The following is an 18,824-nucleotide window of genomic DNA, read 5'->3' as shown; positions in this document are numbered from 1 at the left end:
TTCTTCACTCTAGGAAACCACAGGGACTGAGCTAAGCCCTTCAGCAGACTCCAGACAACAGGACTGGAGTAGAAGCAATGGATATCCCAGGAATAATAAAGACAAGTAAAGTCAGACCCTGGTGATCAGCCTGAAAGCAACAGTAAGCCTCTCTGACTGGAAAAAAAAAAAAAAAAAAAAAAAAAAAAAAAAAAAAAAAAAAAAACCAGAAAAGCTGGAGATTAGAGCCAGGATCAACACTCAGGTGCTTTTACACAAGTCTGCAAATCTAGACAAGAGGTGGAATCCACCTCAGGAGGGAACTGTATTTACTTCAAATGGGGAATGTACCATAAGGAGCTAAGGCAGCACCAACCCTGCAAACCCTCCCAATATTCCCATTCCACAGGCAGGGGATGCTGGCCTGGAACAGCTGTGCTGGGAGGAAGCAGCAAGGCCCACCCCACCTTTCCATGAGTTAGGAACACATAAACTTATCAATCTGAAAACTGCATTTGTCAATGCCCTTCAATTTTAAACTTTCTTCCCAAAGAAAGCTTTTTGGCTTAAAATCAAATTTCAAAGTTTGCACTCTGAAAACTCCAGCCTGAATTTTAAATTCAAAGTGTGTTGAGACTTGCAATTTGACTTTTGTGTCAATAACTGCCATGAATTTCTCCCTCTACACAAAACAGATTAAAAAACATGTCAGGAACAGGCCAGGAGCAAATACACTTCTGGAGAAGTCTTTATGTGGTGACTTAACCATTTATAACCAGCATTCAACTGCAGGTCACAAACTAACATGCTCTTTTTCAAACTCATCTGGCTGTGTAGAGGGTTTGGAGAGAGGAGACATTTCAGCTTTAAACAAAAACACTGCGTAGCTTTGGCTGCTGGTGTAACTACTCAGCAAACCACAACAGAGTGGTGAGGGAGCAAACAGCATCCCCTCCCTCCTCACATAGGATCAGGCTCATGGGGAGCATCTCCTTCAGACAACACTTCTCAAAAGGTTTTGTTCTCAAATCTTGCATGGAACTCTGGAAAATGCTGATTTTTCAAGCTGCAAATGGAGCAGACACTGTGTGTTTTCCTCTTTTTAAAAGGCACTGAGAGGGTGAATCCAGTGTCTCTCTGGCCCCAGCAGCTCTGATCTGCTCAGGGGCTCCCAACCCTGAAGGAACATCCAAAGCACAAACACCTCTGGTTATGTTCATTAAATGCTGCAGCTCCAGTAACACTGCTTATCCCACCACAAACAACGGGCAGGTAAAGCTGGATTCCCTCAAAATCCATCAGGGAAAAGGGCTGAAGCTGTGGTTACCCACACCAGCTCCCAGGCCAAATCCTCACCAGGGGAATCATGGCAAAAAGGAATGGGACCAGCGAGTTCAGAGACCACCTGAAAGCTCCTGGGGTTGTAAAAACAGCAGAGATACATGAAAGCATGCAACACTTGCAGGGACATTTCCCCTGCAGAGTTTAACATTCAGACAAAGATCCAGTTGGTTCCTTTTATTGTTTGGTCCAAGTGCACTAAGGCAAAAGGTTTAATTACATAATTACACTCTCCACAGCATAATTTTGTCTGCAGTGCACTACACAACAAGAGCCTAGAATTAAAGACAACAAGAAAAATAGATTTTCAGTTCTGATCTGGATCTTAATTTTATTCTTCTGCATTTGCATTCAGCTGTACAATTTCCATCCTTCATTATAAGCTTTATGAACACAATTTCTCCTTCACCTGCCCCTCCTTAGATGGAAAATAATTGTAGATGGAAAAGAAACAAGCTGCACCCTCCAGCAGCAACACTTGCAACTGCCCTTGGCCAGAAGCAGAGTTAAATAATGTTCCCAGTATGGACACAAATATTGAGGCAATAGGATATTAAACCCTCCAAGATATTTTATTCCACAAAAACTTTGTTTCAACACTTTTTTTTTTAATCTCTGGTTGGTAATACCTGATGAATGATCTGAGGGATACAGGGCCAAGGATCAGGATGATCAGATAACAGAGTTTAAAACTGAGACAGGGAGAGGCAAACAGGAAAAAGCTGTTTAATGTCTCTCCATCATAAGGCCCATGAGACATCTCATGCTACAAGAAGGAGCAAAGTTCAGAAGAAATAGAAAGAAATACAAAAAGTAGTTAAAATATGGAGCTCCTTATCAGAGGATGCTGTGGCTGTTCAGTATTTACTCTGGCTCACAGGACTGTGGGTTAATTCTGGGAAGTGAGATCAGCTGGAAGCTGCTGAATGTACAGAAACCCCCCCAGAGCTGCAGGAAGCTGGGGAATATTTTAGGGACTATCACTCTCTTTTGCTCTATTCTGCTGTGTCCTGAGCCATGAGCTACTCCCCAAAATGAGAACACGAAAGTTTGTCAGCATCTCCCAGAACTGCAGCTTTTTCCATAACTATTCACAAAACAAAGAAATCCCACTTCACATTTATAAAGAGTTATGAATTTTTACATACACACACCTCATATCACATCTATCCTGTTTATATCAGGAATTAGCCCCATGTTTTTGAGTGTGGTGGAGGTGAGGTTGTAGCTTTGGAGTTTGTTTTTCCTAGAGGTTGAGACTACTCAGAGCTTTGAAATGATTTCACATTTCCTTATAAAGGACAAAGGGCTGTCCTTTGATAAATAACTGTAGTTGGATTCTATTTTACAGCACAACCACAGAAATAACATTAAGTCTCATAGAAACATTCCCTGAGCTGAGATGGGCAAGATCTACCACACAGTTGAGTCCCATCAGGCTAAAAATTTATAAAGGCTCTTTCTGTACTAAAAAGAAGAAACAAACAATCCAAACCTCCCCAAAAACCTCTAAAATTTTAAAAAGGCTCTTTCTGTACTAAAAAGAAAATACAGACAATCCAAACCTCCCCAAAAACCTCTCCATACTTATTCCAACACAAAGCTAAGAGAAATTTGCTAGAACCAGACAGGCAGTTAGTAACTATCAAGCTCACATATTATCTACAGTTGCAGATAAAACTTTGTGAAAGCTCCTCAAAAGAGACACATATTGTAACACCAGTAAGTTTTTCAGCAGGACTGAAGTCCTGAAAACTTTCTTGAGCCTAAAAACCATTGCTTTCTGTTCCACACAATGCTTCAGTTTGAGGACAAAATGAATGAAGACTCTCAATTTTCTGAATTCATCAAAAAGAAACATTCTAGTTCTCTCCATTAGAGACAAAATGTCCCAGGAAGTAGAAGCTGAAAGGCTCTGAGCTGTCAGTGTAACACCACTCCATTGCTTGTCAAGATGTCCTGGGTACTGATCCTGCCTTATGGAACACAGGCATCTCATTCAAAACCAAGGATCACTCTGAACAACAGCAATGTTCCTCTACCTGTGGTTTTGCACAAACCAGCTTGCCCAGGGAACATGCTGGGTCTTGCCTGAAATACCTCAGCACCATCTACAGGAAGCCAAGGGCTCGACAGCACCTCTGGAACAACCCTGGAAATTGGGCTGGAATTGCAGAAATCAGCAGGCACTTGGGAATGCTGGCTGGAGCAAACCTCAAACAGAGAGCTGGGCTCCATCTGCAATTCAAAGTGCTCTCTCCACTCCACTGGCTGCTCTCCCACAGCCAAAGGCTACGCCAGAAGCCTCTGTAAATTTAGAACAGCACTTTGTTACTGCATGCATCCCAAGGTTCACCCTTCCCAGCACTCCCTTCTCCTTTAAAAGCAACAGAGCCATCTTTCCATCTTCCCTCTGAGGTCATTCACACTCCTCCACACTCTGTAGGTGGCCTAAATCCCTCTTGAAATGTGGTGTCCAAACTGGATAAAATATTCATTACAGCAGGAGTTTTACAACTGTGAGCAGGATTGGTGCCTATCTTACAGACAAGATTTATTTTATGCATTCTTGTCTATCTGGGTTTTTTTGTAACCCCATGTCACTTATGACTAACCCTCACTTCACAGAAGACCACACAGACTTCACTCCAGAGCTGCTGCCACACAGGAATAATTAATTCATCCTGAAGAAAACTGTATTTCTAGAACCCTTTTTCTACCTTACTAAAAAGTAATTTTAAATCTATGCCTGCCTGGTAAGGTGCTGCAGCTCCTCTAGCTGATCTGACTGCAGGTATAGCAAGCATATTTCCTATGCTCTCATATGAAGTATTAATAGAAAAGCCCTGCAGAACATTTCCTTATCACCCAACAACACTGTCAGCTCCTTTTCAAGTACAGCTTTCCAATCAAGCACACAGGCACTTCAGGTTTTTACCAACACCAATAAGGTCTCACATTTGCTTTTGACAGTGCCATACAAAAGTGTCAAAATCCAACTTGCACCACTTCTTCCCCACTCACAGTGCCAAAATGAGGGAGAAACTGCCTTGTTTTACAGCTGGGGGCAGCACCAAAGTGCATTTCTCCATGGTCTGTCTATTCCTCCTTATCTCTGGGAAGGCTCACATGAGCTCTGTGTTCCTACAGTCACAGCTAAATGCCACAAGATGTCACTGTGTCCCTAAAATATTTGGAAACGTGATTAGGGTTTTGCCCAGTCATAAATACATAGCCCTAGAGGAACAGAAAAATATAATTGGAATATTAGAATTACAGGCTGCATAAAAACTGCCTTCCTTAAAAGTTTAGTACTCAAACTTTAGTACTTAGGTTTTGTGCAAGGTGTATGGAACCACATACAACATTTCTTCAAGCAAGATGAAATTCACAGCTCTGGAACACAAAGAGCAGCTTAGCAGAAGTTTTCTGATGCTCTATTATATTATTTAGGCTCCCAGTGCTTTACCCTACAGGGCTCTGATCCCCTCTGTACATGAGAAGCCACAACCCAGGGAGGACAAAGGGTTCCCTGAGGAACTCCAGCCTGAATCCCTGAATCCCTGACAAACACCCCAAGCAAGGGGCACAGCATCTCCCCGCACACACAGAGGTTCTGTGTCCCTGTGTCCAGGCCCCTCCCCAGGCACAATCCTGGCTGCAGGAGCCTCTGGGCCCTAGAAGGCAGCACTGACAGCACAGGCTCCTGCTGAAGTTCAACAACAGCCCCACACTGCTTTGAAACCTCTGCCAGAACTTCTAACCCAGTCAAGAAACAGCATGTTACACTTTCCATTCTGCTGGAAGCCTCAGCATCTCATCCAAATTCACTGTCCAGACATGCACAAATGGGGCCAGGGCAGTACCTGACTTGCCATCAGTGCTCCTGCAGCACTTTCCCCTTAGCTGCAGGTTTAGAGCATTTCCCCAGTGCTGTGACACCCCTGTTATGGCACTTGGCAGTTCTACACTTCACTTGTCAATAGGTGGCCCTGTGCTAAGGAAGAAAATGATAATTCTTAAAGCTGTGACAGGCATCATCAGCTTTTAAGAACAAGACAACAAAGACAGACCAAGGTAATGATTAGGATAGCAGTTCTGCAAACATTTCTCCTGACTTCCAGGCTTCACATCGCTCTGCCTGGTTTAAAACCCAAATCCCAATGATTAACAGCATAAGGAAGTAGACAATATCCTTAGGAACAAAGCCAGGAGATTTCAATGAGAAACAGCATACCATGAGCCAAGAGTGAAGGGCTAAAATCCAACTTACCTGTCATATGTCTCTTTGAGATCTCTGGCCAGTTTGCACTTGGGTAAGATGTGATGAAAAGGTGACTGGGGCCCTTCTGTGGCTATGGAAAGATTCAAAACAAGAAAGTAAATAACTGACTTCAAACCAAAGAGTTTCCTCTTCCCCCACTGGGTATCAACATTAGTGACAGAATTTTTATCATTTTATCTACAATTACCTTTCAAATCTTTTACAATAACTCAAGTTACACATTAAGATGATAATAGTGAATTAATGCCAACTTTTGCTAAACCTCAACTCAGTTAAGCACATGTAACCAAATTGGACAAATGATGACTTTAAATGCTTTGTTTTTCTAAATGTTAGCTTTAATTTTTAATGCTTGCAGCAAGATAATGCATCACTGTCAGAGTTCACCTTAAATAGTCCACACTGTTATGAGCATTACAGTTACAGAGCATTTTCCAAGTACAGTTTATAAAAATGCTTTGTAACTGTTTGCTAGCCAGGTAACAGCACATAAGAGTGAAGCTTCCACATAACCAGTCTGGTGACTCAGCAGACAGCAAAAAAGCATGCAAAACTTGCTCTAGGTTGGGTGAAGGAGGCCACACAGGAGCTCTTTCATGTCAGCCTGACAGGGAGAGACAAACATGATGGCTCAGTGCAGTCTCCAGGGATTGTGCTGAACTTAATTAGCAAAGAAAGCAAAGAAACTACTTCACCTCTGTCACAGACATGTTTTCTGAAAAATCCTTTCCTTAGGATTTTTTCTCCTGAGAAGCTGAGAGGCCTCAGGAACAAAATGTAAACAATGATTATCTGCTGCTGTGGAATGCAACAGGTGCATCTGTGATTGGTCTCATGTGGTTGTTTCCAATTAATGGCCAATCACAGTCCAGCTGTTCAGACTGTCTTGGTCAGTCACAAGCCTTTGTTATCATTCCTTCTTTTTGTATTCTTAGCTAGCCTTCTGATGAAATCCTTTCTTCTATTCTTTTAGTATAGTTTTAATATAATATATAACATAAAATAATAATTCAAGCCTTCTGAAACATAGAGTCAAAACACAGAGTCATTCTTGTCTCTTCCCTCATCCTGGGACCCCTGTGAACACCACCACAAACCTCTAAAAATCAGCCTCAGCCAAGTTCACTATCTCTGCATAGGGATAGTGAACTTGGCTGAGGCAAAATGAAGGGAAAAGCTGTCAGAATGCTACAGAGCACCAAAACTTGTTCACAGCAATCCCAGGCACGAGAGAAGCAAGAAGGCACAACCAGCACCTCTCTGGAAGAGTGTCCCAGTTGAGAGCCCCAGCTGCTGAAGGCACTCACTCTCTGCCATGGCAGACACCTCGTCCTGGATGGCCAGGATGAGCTTGGCCTCGCGGGTCAGGTACTGGCAGCGGCGCTCCTCGTGCTGCAGGACGATGGCGATCCTGCGCGACAGGTTGTGCAGGCAGCTGATCACCGACGGGTCCGCGTTGGCCTGAGGGGAGCACCAGCAGCCTCTGAGCCAGGCAACCACAGCCATCATGGGGAACAGGCAAATGGTTCCCACTGACACCAAAAATCAGCCTCTCAACTGGAAATGAACAGAATTTTCTCTACCTGCGACCAAGCAGAAGCTCGGAGGGGTCCAAAAGTAAATTGGATTTTTAAGCTCGTTAAGTGCGTGAAAGGAACACCGCACATGGACAGGGATAGCTCTGTCTGGGTTGCTTTTCCAGTTGTTAACCTTCTACCAGCAGAGAGCAAAGATCTCAACTTCACCCAGTGAGACAAGACAGTGTCAAGCTTTTTGAAAAGGCAGAATATCCCAATGTTCAGGTGAAACTCACTGGCAGCACAGCACCTTTAACATGTCCCACTAACTTCATGTTGCCACACTGGTGTTTGTCCTCTATACTGACAAGGAACTAACCAGGTAACAATTACCAGCTCATGACCAATATTTTCATCCCAAATCTGTATTAATTTGGATCTGTGCTCCCAAAAAATTCACAAATATAGCTTATTGCTAACACTGCATTTATGAAAGTCCCAGAAAGAAAGTGCTGGAAAAATCTATCACATCAGTACAGCTGCCAAGGGGGGTGAGGGGGAATTCACTAGCTCCAGCATGAGTCAGCAGCTGCTTCATGTTTGTTAAGACATTTAAAGGAATTTAAAGTTCTGGCAAGTGACCACTTGGCACAGAAAGCAGCAAACTGTGACTCATCAGTTTTTTGACTCTGCTGTTCTTGCTGAGTCACGCCACGCTGGTAGCCCTGAAGCTCAAACACAGCAGGATCAGTGCTGATTATCACACTTGGGCCTTTGCCTGCTCTGTCTGCCCACTGCAGATGGACACTCATCTTTATCTCTGAGGGCCTCCACCCAGCTCCTGCACTGCACTGCTCCATCCCAGGAAAAAATTTCCACTTGCTTCTTGCCCAACAATTTCCAGAAACCTGACTGCCCCTGTGAACTAAGAGTGCCTCATTTGGCAAATGGATTTTGTGCTGCATCACACACACAATTACATCAGTATCATCTCATGGCTGAAGGGCAAAGAAAGCAAGTTTTCCTAGAAGCACTAGAAATTAGATTCCAGAAAAATGTGGGCTAGTCTTCAGTGTGAATGAAGTGAATGAAGGAGCATTGGTTTCAATGCTTCTGCTGCCACATGGCTCAGGGTGCATCATCAATGTGTGTTTTTGCAGGTGCATCTACACACACTTCCCTGCAAGCAAAGCACAGGGCTTTAACAAATCACCAAAACAAGATCTCTTAACATGGGAAATCTAAAATCAACTCCTCCATTGCAAATTCAGCACTCCCTGACCCAGCAGTGTCCTAAAGCAGAGGAACATTGGATTCCCAGCAGAGCTCTGTAAACAATTTCTGGCTTGATTCAGGCACTTGTCCTGTGTGAAACCTTGCTCCTCATCCAATGACAAGCCATGCAGGCTGGGGCCAGGTCTATGTCACCACTGCAAAGCCAGTAGTAAGAAAAGTACTAGTGCTAAAAGAAAAAAAAAAATTCCTTTCACAAGCAGGGAGCTGGAGGTTTAAAAATTATGACATTACATCCAGTTGAGCACAAATCAACCATTTCCACAAAGATGACTATTTATTTTTAAACAACCTGTGGACTGGGAAAAGAAAGCCAGAGCTCAGAAATCAAGTCATGCTTGAACATAATGAAATTTCTAGGGCTTTATACACCTAATTAGCCAAGCCAGGATCCCTTAACAACAGCACCTAGTTAACAGAGGATGCCTGAAAAAAAATTCCAGGCAGAAACTATGTATTTGTTCTAGGTTTTTGCTGAGCATTGAAACCTCATTATTCTTCACTTGTACCTTCTTCTCATTTAGCTGCTCAGCTGCTGCTCCCTGGCACTCTCCCTTTACAGTGACCTCACTGCTGAGAGGAGGCAGCTTTCAAACACTGGCCATTAATCACAAAACAAACCTGGAGTGTGAGCCTACTGCATTGTCTCATGCATGAAAGTACATCCCACTGTCAGATGGAATGGAGACAGTCCTTACCCTTAGTGCAAACACCACGTTGAACAGAATCATGGTGGGCATCTCTCTCTTTGGTGAGGGGTCAGTTTTGGATACCTGAAAAATATTTTTTAGAAAATCCCATTGGCTAGTGTCAGCTGGAGAGAGTAACAAAGGGAAAGTAATTTTAAAAAAATTTAAAAACATAGTTAAATAACAAGCTCAGAAAAGAGAGGCAAATCAATATATAACATGAAATATGACTGGCAAAATATAGAACTATGCTTTTGTTTTTAATTGGAGGGTCACACAGTTACTCTACAACACTGCCTTTGATGAGCAGCTGTGAAGACTCAAACCAAAGCCTTTTAGTCACAAGCATGGCAATGAGTGTCAGTTAAGGCAGCACTCTTGCTTAGTGTCTCTGTTGTTACATTTAGCATCATTAGAGACCTTAGGTTTAAATGCTTTAGCACAACTGTCAGATGTACTGTCAACAGAATTCCACAGATCTCAGGCCACACCTATTCCTTCCTTTCCTAAAATCCCCATTCAAATTTCATCCTGTTACAAGCTGCTGCTTTTATCACACAAAATATGCTCTAGAACAGCAGTACTAAAATAAAAGGTTTGATTTTTCCCTTCCTGCAGGATTTCAAACACATTTTTCAGCCCCTCTATTCTCTGTGTAGCAGAGAGCTCCATTCCTAAGGCAGATTCAAACTTTCCAGTGAGAAGAAACAGCTGGAGCTGAGACAAGCAAGTGGAATTTGCACAGCCAGACCAGCTCCAAAGGGAGCACGTGTCACCACAAGATGGAGCACAAAATGCAGGGGACATTGGCACCTCCCCTGCAGCTCCCGGCTCAAGAGCCACCCCATCCCAGAGCAAACAGCTGGAACCTGCCAGGCCAAACAAAAGTTGGTGTCTACCCAAAGCAAGTGCAGCACCTGAGCCAGGGCAAGCACAGCAGCATCTGCCCTTCCCCACAGGTTCCAAGCACCCACAGTGAACTGCTCAGGACTGAACTCCAAAATCTGTCTTTCACTCAGGAGTCTCTACATTTAGAAAACTAAGAGGCGATACATATTTTGGGGTTTTTTTTTTGTCCTAAAGTGAAAATTACATTCTGTCAGAAAGGAGTCATGGGAGAGTGGTAAAGGCAGTTTATCTGTTCTGGAGTTACAGGTTCCAGGACATCCTGTGAATTTCCAAGTGTAAGGACTGATCCTGCTCCTTCCTTAAAATCAGAGAAAGTACCACCACTAACATCAGTTGGATGCAGGCTAGATTTTATATCAACTCATGTCCAGAAAAAAAGAAGACTGAGCTGGGAAAGAAAATGCTGAAGGAATTTGAAGAATTCAGAACATTGCTACATAAAAAGCAATCTGGCACACAGGATTAAATGCCTGTGCTCTTGTAACTCCTGAATCTCATTGGAGTAAAAATTTGCTGAGCTGTCCTGTGGATTAATTTACTGCAGTATGGACTCTGAGGAAACTCAAAGCAGAGGCTGCTGGGTTACTCCAGACACTGCCTGAGCTCCATGGAAAAGCAGCTCCATCTGGCTTCCTCCTAACTGCAGGAGGGTCCCAGATTTACACTGACACAAACCAGCAGAGATGGCTGCCACATCGAGAAGATTCTGGACTCTAGAAAGTTCTGGGGCGCCTCCCAGGGTGATAAGACACACCCAAAAAGTTCCTTCAGAAGTAACAAAAAAGTGCTTACAGCTCCTTTTAACTTTATTTACTTGCCCAGATGCAATTTTATTTAGACAAACTGAAATGAAGTGACATTTCATGCAATTAGAATTAAACTGATTGGAAAGAATGCACAATAGTAAGTGGTGAAAAAATGCAAATACAAATTTTTAACCCTGTTTAGAGCACATTTAGGAGGCTGAACCTTTCAGATGAGATTAAAAAAAGAAAGAAAAATGATCTGAGGGAGAACAGGCCACTGCTGTCAGAGCCTTGAGGGCACCAAAATGGCCCAGGCCAGGACCTGTTCCCACACAATATCTCCCAAGAATCCATAACTGGGAGCCCCATTTAAGCTCAGTCCAGGGCCTGGAGCTGTGCCTGTGTCCAGGATGGACCTTGGATCTGTGCCTGTCTCCTGGTTTAGTACATCCCACCCCTGTCCTGTCCCCTTCTGCTCCTGGCTGGGGTTCCAATAAAGACCCTGGGCCTGGTTCCCCACTTTGCCTTGTCTGGGGCTGCTGATGGATTTGCACAGCTTGGGCACGCTTGAATCCTGTCTTCCAAGACAGTTTAACTTTTCAGGACTGAGTCTTGGTGCTTCTCCATGACATTTCCTGCAGACTCACAACTCAGTTCCCAAAGTAGCATCTTTTGATGCTTTAGGGCAGCTCCTCACTGGGATTAAAGCAGTCTGGTCCTCTAAATATCATGCAGCAGTTACCAACAAGCAGTTTCCACCTCTAATTATAGCTAGAAAGCAGGACAGAATTGGCAAGCAGACTTTTTCCCCTAAAAAAAAAGGAATGACTTAGCAAATTTGATAAAAAATGAGACCAAAGAAGTTCAGTGACAGGGATCAGCACTGGATTCAGAAATTACCAAAACCTAGTTCATTCCTACAGTTGAGCAGGAAGAAGGAACAGGACAGGGAATATCAGGAACACAGAAGCAGGTGAATTCTTTCCTGGATTTAAGCAGGGCCTTTTACAGTCCAGATAGCAAACTGCTCTCATGCTAAGGACCTAAAACAGGCCATGGAGGAAGGTCTCCATGCAAACAGCAGCCTGACTTGGTCCACAAGAAAATTCTAGATCTCTTTCAACATCCTACATATTCCATCTAAGTCTTGTGGATCATCTTCAGCCTCAGGAAAAGTTAAAAGCCAAACAAGGCTGACGCAGCTTTTAGCATTTGTGAAGGGTTTTGGTGGTGTTTTTTTAACTGCCACACTAATTAGAGGTGCTAAAAGCTAACTTGCAGTAACTAAAATAGTGGGAAACAGCTTTTGGAGTTGGAGTGCCCAGTTTTACTTCTCTTTACTCACACTGCTTCCCTACAGTAACCAAAAGAGTTTCTGTGATCGCTGACAGCTCCCTCAGTTTGCCACTCACTCCACTGACCCAGAATAAGTAAAAGACAGCTTGGAGCATCAGGGAGTAAAACCAGGATCAAAAGCCAACATGGGCATCCTGAATTGCAGGTTTCCTCACTAAAGCCAGGCAGTTTGTGAGGAAGGCAGGTCCCCAGAGGGGATCTCATACCTACCTGCCCAAGGGCATGCTGGAGCAAGGTGGGATGGCCAACAAAGCGAACATTATCAATCTTCAATTCAAACTTTTTGCCACACATATCTGACTTGGTAGCCAGAATTGTTGCCAGGATGACATCTGAAAACCTTGAAGAGCAGAAACAGAAGTTATTACAGTTTTCAAAGAGCACACCCCCAAAATATTCCTCCAAGTACAGATATATTTAACTCCAAAGTTTTTAAGGCGTTGTAAATTGTGAATAGATTGCTGTACCCGGAGTACGACCAATTATGTAAAATTAAGGACCCCTAAATTACATCCCTCAGATCATCACAATTATAAAACAGGAAGCGTTCACAACAAAGACTGCAGGGTCATGCTCATTTAATTACATGCTCAGCAAAATACATTGAAAAGATTAGATGCAGCTTGCTTAAATATAAAAAGAGCTGGAGTTAGCCATTGCCTGGATTTAGCTGCAGGTTAATGAACTTACTAAGCAATTACATGTTGACACAGCCTGTCACTCAAGCACAACAGAGATCTTTAAGCCACCCAGTATGGCAGAGGGGATGGCAAGAAAGCTGATTCAATTAAAAGAAACACAGCCAACGCTTGTCCTTCCTTTCCCAAAGTTCATCATTCCAAGCTCCTCATGTAACAGATCTCAACCTGTGCTCAGCAGACCACTGGCACCTTCCAAGAGCTGCCTGGCCTCACCTGGGCTTTCTCGTTTGATAAATCACACTCATGACAGGCCAGGCCCTTCCCAATGCCCAGCCATGGGGTTACACTGAATTGCTCTGGACTGGTGAGGGCAAGGCAGCAGCTCTGAGACAGGAGGGCAAGAACCCACCAGGGGTCAAAACCAGCTAAAATCCTGTGTGACAAGGGAGGAATTCCACAACTGCTCTCTCTGATGGCCTCACAGCACTGGTGTGGTCTCTACCAACACTTGTTTTCCTCAAGGTGTCCCCTGGGACAGTGAAGCCCAAACCCACAGGGAAGAGAACTCAGCTGCTAGAGTAAACTTGTTGCTCTAAAACAGGAGCAGTGTAAGCCTTGTTACTGACAAGTTCTCTCCTCATCTGTTTTATAGAAGCTCCTACTTGACCAAATGAATTTCAAACCACTTTCTGACGAGAGCTGGTTTTTAAGAATGAAAATGTTTATTGCATTTAGTGTATTTACACCCAGGGATGTGTGCCCCTGCCAGACCATCCCCCTAGAGCAGGCAGGTAGCCCAGATAACCCAGTATCACTCAGAGAGGAGGGCAGGCATGGGTGTGTGCTGTGCTCACCTTATCTCTTGGCCACAAGTGAGCCCTCCATGCCCAGAGAAGCAATTGATGTAGCTTAGTCCTGCTTCCCTCTGAGTCATGGTGCACTACAGAAATTAAGACAAATGCACTCAAGGACACAGGGGGAATTCCTTTTATTTACAAATACTGGAGATGAAGGACTACACAGGCCCAAACTGGAAAAGCCCCTGGTGCTTGTACAAACAGGTCACTCTGACCACAGCACTCTGCTTATGTTTGGTTTATGGAAGGAGCAGCTGTGTACAAACTTCCAAATCCCTGGCTGCTCTGCTCCCAGCTCCAAGCTAAGGGCAAGCACAGACTAGACAGAGACCCCTGGGGCTACTGAGCCCATGCTCCTCAGCCACGGGGCTGCACAGCTTGGGAAGGCTGGGAGCAAAGGGCAAAGTGCTGGAACAGGACCTGGACTGACAGTCCCTGGAGATCACATTCAAAATAGGAAAAAAGTCACCATGACAGCAGTGAGCTGCTTCTCCTCCTCTTTCTGCCCTGCTCAGCAGCTCGTTAAGAGGCTCATCATGGAGCCAGGAAGATGGGAACAGCAGTGGATCCAAAAGGAGCATATGTTTTGGGGGGTGAAGGGAGAAGGAGGGCAAACTGGAAAATGTCGGCTTCCTGCTAAGAAATGAGTTACCCTTCCCTCCCCCAGCCTTGGCAAAGGATACCTGGGAGCTGATAAACTGATCATTCTGGGAACTTCCACAAGGAATTACAGATCCTTTAACAGAAAAACGTGGTGCTAAAGGTGGGAATTCAGCAGTTTCCCAGGGGAGCTCTTGACACCAACAGCCCTGTCTGCCCTGCCTTGTATGTGGCTCTTTGGGGAGGAAGAGATTAAAAGGCTGATTTTGGAAAGTCCTCAGGATCTTTTTACTAGCAGGTCTTCTGTGTCTGGGAGAGTACTGAATTGCAGCCAGAGGAGATGCTCAGGGACAGAATCCTGACACAGGTGCACCTCCTATCACCACAGGCTCTCCCAAGAGTCACCTGCACTCCAGCCCCACTCTCCTCCTCTGACAGCCTGGATTTATAGTTTTGCTGTCTGGGCTTTTTTAACCCCCAGTGCTCTACATAATTTTGACATTTCTTAGGCCTCGGGACAATAGGGAAATCGAGGAACAGCAGATGTGTTATTCCCATTACTTCAATTAGTCACCTCATCTTAGAAAATGACACTTTAAATATTTCAACACACATTTTCCCATCTTTGGGGTATGTTAAGATGACCTAAAAACACTGACTTCTTAGAGCCCAAGAGTTTGTTAGAAGCAGATCAGGTTTTGCAGTAGGGCAGTAACCCTTCTCCTTTTAAGAGATTAGTCTGAGCATTGTGAATTCCAGGGGGAAGCAAACCTCTTCTGTACTAAGGAATTCAGCAGGCAGAAAGAATATACAATAAACAAAAGCTTTGATTTCTCCAAAATATTCTACCACTCCTCTCCAGAGCACAACATAGCAACAGCACATTGAAAAGAAGGGGGGGAGATTCAAACATGAATTCATTTTTGTCCCCCAAGAATGGATCATAACTTTTTATACGCCACAGGATTTCAAAGCAAGGCTTTTATTAAGAATTTTTCTTTGAATTAGTTCAGAACAGGATCTGAGTATATAGGTGAGGTTTATGTTAAGCAGGGACTAGAGATGCTTTTTTTTTCCCTTCTGGGGCCCTGAGTTAAGCACTTTTCCCTCTCTGTGTGTAACCATCCCATTGAGTGGGGCACCAAGAGCAAGCAACCAGCACAGCTGCTCAAACCTGGATCCCCTAAAGAGCTCTCCATCATTACCCTGGGATTAAACAGATTACTCACTGAGCTGCACTTTCAAGCCACTTCTCCTCAGAAAACAATTTGATTCAGGGCTCCTTGCTGGAATAACTACAATGCCAAGGTTATACTTGGTGCACTCCCAGAGCCTCCCAGCTTTTCCCAATTCACAGAGGGGACAGTGCCACACCCATTCTGGATTCCCTACAGGAAGCACAGAAATGTTAGTAGGACCTTGGTAATTATCCTGGCACAAACCTTTAGCAATACATTTCCTACAGACACTGTGATTTAGCATATTATTTTCTCATCATTCAGTGTAAAACAGAAACCAGAAACAAAAGCACAATTAAAAGGATGGTGAGAAAAGAAAGCCATTCTAGACAAAGGTGATTGTTTAGAATGTTTGGTCTTACCCTGAAACCAATTGCTCATCAGTTAGAGGACATTGGTCTCTGAAATGGGAACATGGCCATAAACACAAAACAAAACATAACAAAAGAAAATAAACGAGGCAAGTACACAAAATACAAAAGAGAAAAAAAAGAGATCATATTAAAAACAAGGATGAACTATTAAGGGTTAAACTCCTGTAAAGGAAATGTAACTGTTGAGCAGAGTCTGAAGTTAATGGAAGGTGAATTCCAGGGATACATTGCAGGCTGTTTGACGACATGGAGAAAACAGGCTGAGGTAATTTAGTCCTTGCACTAGCAGTGGCTGCTGCCATGTGTTTTCCTGCAGTACACAGCATTTATGGAGCTGATTTCCAGGACACTTTTTAATTCATGCTTACCTTAAGAGAAACAGCAGAGGTTGCAGCCTGATTTAGAGCAGACTCTAAACCTCAGTTTCTTTGCTAGACTATTGCTATCATTTCCAGCAAAGAAGCTCCCATGCAGCCCCAAACAACCCCCAGCTCTTCCCAGTTGATTCTGGAGCTTCCATACCCACAAGACTTAGGAAAAGAGGATGCCAAGTGTTTGTTATTGCAGGATTCTGTGAAGGGCACACACAGGCACCACTGCTCCTGCAGGGATGCACACAGCAGGCACAAGGCTGGCCAGACTCACAGCACACTGAAAAATCCTTCCCTGCCCCTCTCTGTGCCCCAGGCAATAAGCACAGCTTAGGAAAAGGAGATTGAAAAAGCTTTCAAGGCAAAGAATCCTAAACCCTTCTTTACAACAGGTGTACAGAGCAGGACTGAGTTAGCACCTGTACTCACTTTTACATCAGAAACACCTGTTTCCATTTTAACATCCAACTGCCACTTTTCCCCCCAATTAAGATTAAAAAGGACTTGTTTCATAAAACAACTTCATAAATGTACTGAAAAATTAATCTGATAAAAGCTTTCTACTAACCCACAGGAGAAAAGGGAGGCAAACTGAAAACCTCCAACAATTACTTAATACAAAACACAGATTTCTGCCAGTGATGATGAAAAGAGAACCTGGAGAGCCCAAGTGACAAACTACACAATGGGGTGACATTACAGGAAGGGTGTCTCAAGGAATGGGTGCATGAATGGAAAAGCACAGGCTTACAGAAAGGAAGCCTTTCAGAACAAATACAAGGAACAACACTGGAGTCCAGTGAAAGAGGGACAGAGGAAACAAATGTTATCACAGGAGAACTACTGTTTGTTAGAAAGGGACATTCAAACCCTTGTTTGTCAGGAACTTAGGGGTTTTTATAACAGAAGCATTTGCTAAATTTGCTAAAAGTCCTTCAGTTAGTGAGTTCTGCTACTAAAAATGCAAAGTCTGCTGTAACATATGTTACTATATGTGCCTCCTCATTAGAATATTTGCCTGCTGGCTATACCACCTTCAGAAAAACTACCAAAAAAACTATTTCAAACCAATTTAACATAGCATTATGTTATGGCTTTAAAGGAGTAATTGCCTCATCTTTTTTCAGGGGAAAGAAAGAAGACTGGCAGGCATCTCCATAAACATTGGGAGGGGGTGTATTCCTGGTAAAACACTCAGAAACTGAAGGATGTTTTTGAAAAGTGCAAATGATGAAAGGCTGAGAAGAAGCCAACAAAGAGAGACACTTGACAAGCAATTTGTTTTGACAGTGACAGCCTTCTGAATACCTTTTTGTTGCGTGGCCACCATCAACACACCTCAAACACTTTTGCTGCTCAACTTGCTTTCAGCAGGAAATAAAATATGTACTCTGAAGACCCAAACACAGCCCCATTGAGCAGAAATGAATACAAGCAAACACACCCCAGGAACCTGGGGAAGGATTATCAGGAATAAGCTGCCATTGTCTATAAAAAAAACCAAAAAGCATAACAATGACCAGGAAATTGTGCCTGGAGGCTAAAAGAAATCCAATTATCTGTACAAATATGCTACATGGAAATGGAGTTAAGGCACCTAAACTGATCTGATTTTGTCCCTCCTGAGAGCATTAAGAAAGGTCAGTTCCAAAGTAATTGATCTGGGTTCCAATAGCTATGGGGAAAAGGCAACAGTAAATCTTCCCTAGGACACAATTGGTACTAGATTACTAATAAATTAAAGACAGGCATCCAATATAAAAAAGGATGACTCCGAGCCTCTTAGGAACTATTGCAGCTACAAGATAAATCTGAAATAACCTTTGTACTGAGCATGCAGTGGGAAAAGCCCAACCCTACAACATTATCAAACTTGCCATACACCACCAACTCAACCTAGCAGTCTGCCCATTCCACAGCCTCACTGTGTGCCACCAAAACCACCCATGGGAGCTCCTGTCATGCAGGGATTGAAAACAACCTTCTTCCAACTCTAACTCAATGAAGTCTTCCAAAAATAATACAAAAACACTTCACAAATTACTTTTATTGTGGACAATTTCAGACAGAAAATCATCAGAAAACAGACTGGACTTCATGATGATGAACTCTCTCCATGTGCACTGAGTGTCCAGGAAGGGAACTCTGCACTGCAGAAGGATCTTACAGGGATGGAGCTGCCACTGAAGGAATGGCTCTCACAAAACCAGTTGCTCCATTCCTGGTCCCCACAACCTGATCTTCAATGGAAACACACAAACTGAAGCAAAAATTCATAATGTTGGTGAGGAAAAAAATCAATTATGATATTGGTTCTGTGGCATAGGAAGGTTAAACTCCTTTCCTTTCCCAGCTTACAAAGCAGGTGCATCTCCCTCCCTCCAGGGGATCTGCACTTTTCTGCCTTCACTCTCCCCTTGGAATCTCTTCTGTCCCAAGGCACCAACCTCTGTTACTCCTAAAACTGCCTGATACAAATCAAAGTTGGAGCAATCCATTGCACAGTTTTGAAGATGCCTTTTTGTCTTCTGCTGGAAGAAGCATCTGCGTACTTAAAACTTGCATATTTTTCCCACCTCATCAGTCAGCGAAATACAAACTTTGCCAACAAAGCTCCTCTTGTCTAAT

At 43.5% G+C, this 18,824-nt stretch overlaps 1 protein-coding gene across 9 annotated transcripts in view; it reads right to left on the bottom strand.

Annotated features, from left to right (window-relative positions):
• NPRL3 (NPR3 like, GATOR1 complex subunit) overlaps positions 1-18,824 on the bottom strand; it is a 42,367-nt gene that overhangs the window by 20,059 nt on the left and 3,484 nt on the right. Inside the window, exons 3-7 of one of the 9 annotated variants that reach the window (XM_058816255.1) lie at positions 15,814-15,852; positions 12,326-12,455; positions 9,114-9,188; positions 6,862-7,066; positions 5,594-5,675 (exon numbers count right to left, since the gene is read on the bottom strand). In XM_058816255.1, the coding sequence (XP_058672238.1) occupies positions 5,594-5,675; positions 6,862-7,066; positions 9,114-9,188; positions 12,326-12,455; positions 15,814-15,852 (531 nt within the window). Of the gene's footprint in view, positions 1-5,593; positions 5,676-6,861; positions 7,067-7,188; positions 7,755-9,113; positions 9,189-12,325; positions 12,456-12,805; positions 12,997-13,029; positions 13,180-15,442; positions 15,602-15,813; positions 15,853-18,824 lie in introns of those variants that run through there. The other 8 variants (XM_058816257.1, XM_058816261.1, XM_058816260.1 and 5 more) reach the window with 8 other exon arrangements.

The sequence above is a fragment of the Ammospiza caudacuta genome, chromosome 17 (assembly GCF_027887145.1).
Source record: "Ammospiza caudacuta isolate bAmmCau1 chromosome 17, bAmmCau1.pri, whole genome shotgun sequence".
In the NCBI taxonomy this organism is placed as follows: Eukaryota; Metazoa; Chordata; class Aves; order Passeriformes; family Passerellidae; genus Ammospiza; species Ammospiza caudacuta.
Note: the sequence above shows the minus strand (reverse complement) of the source record. Positions and strands in the feature narration are given on the sequence as shown.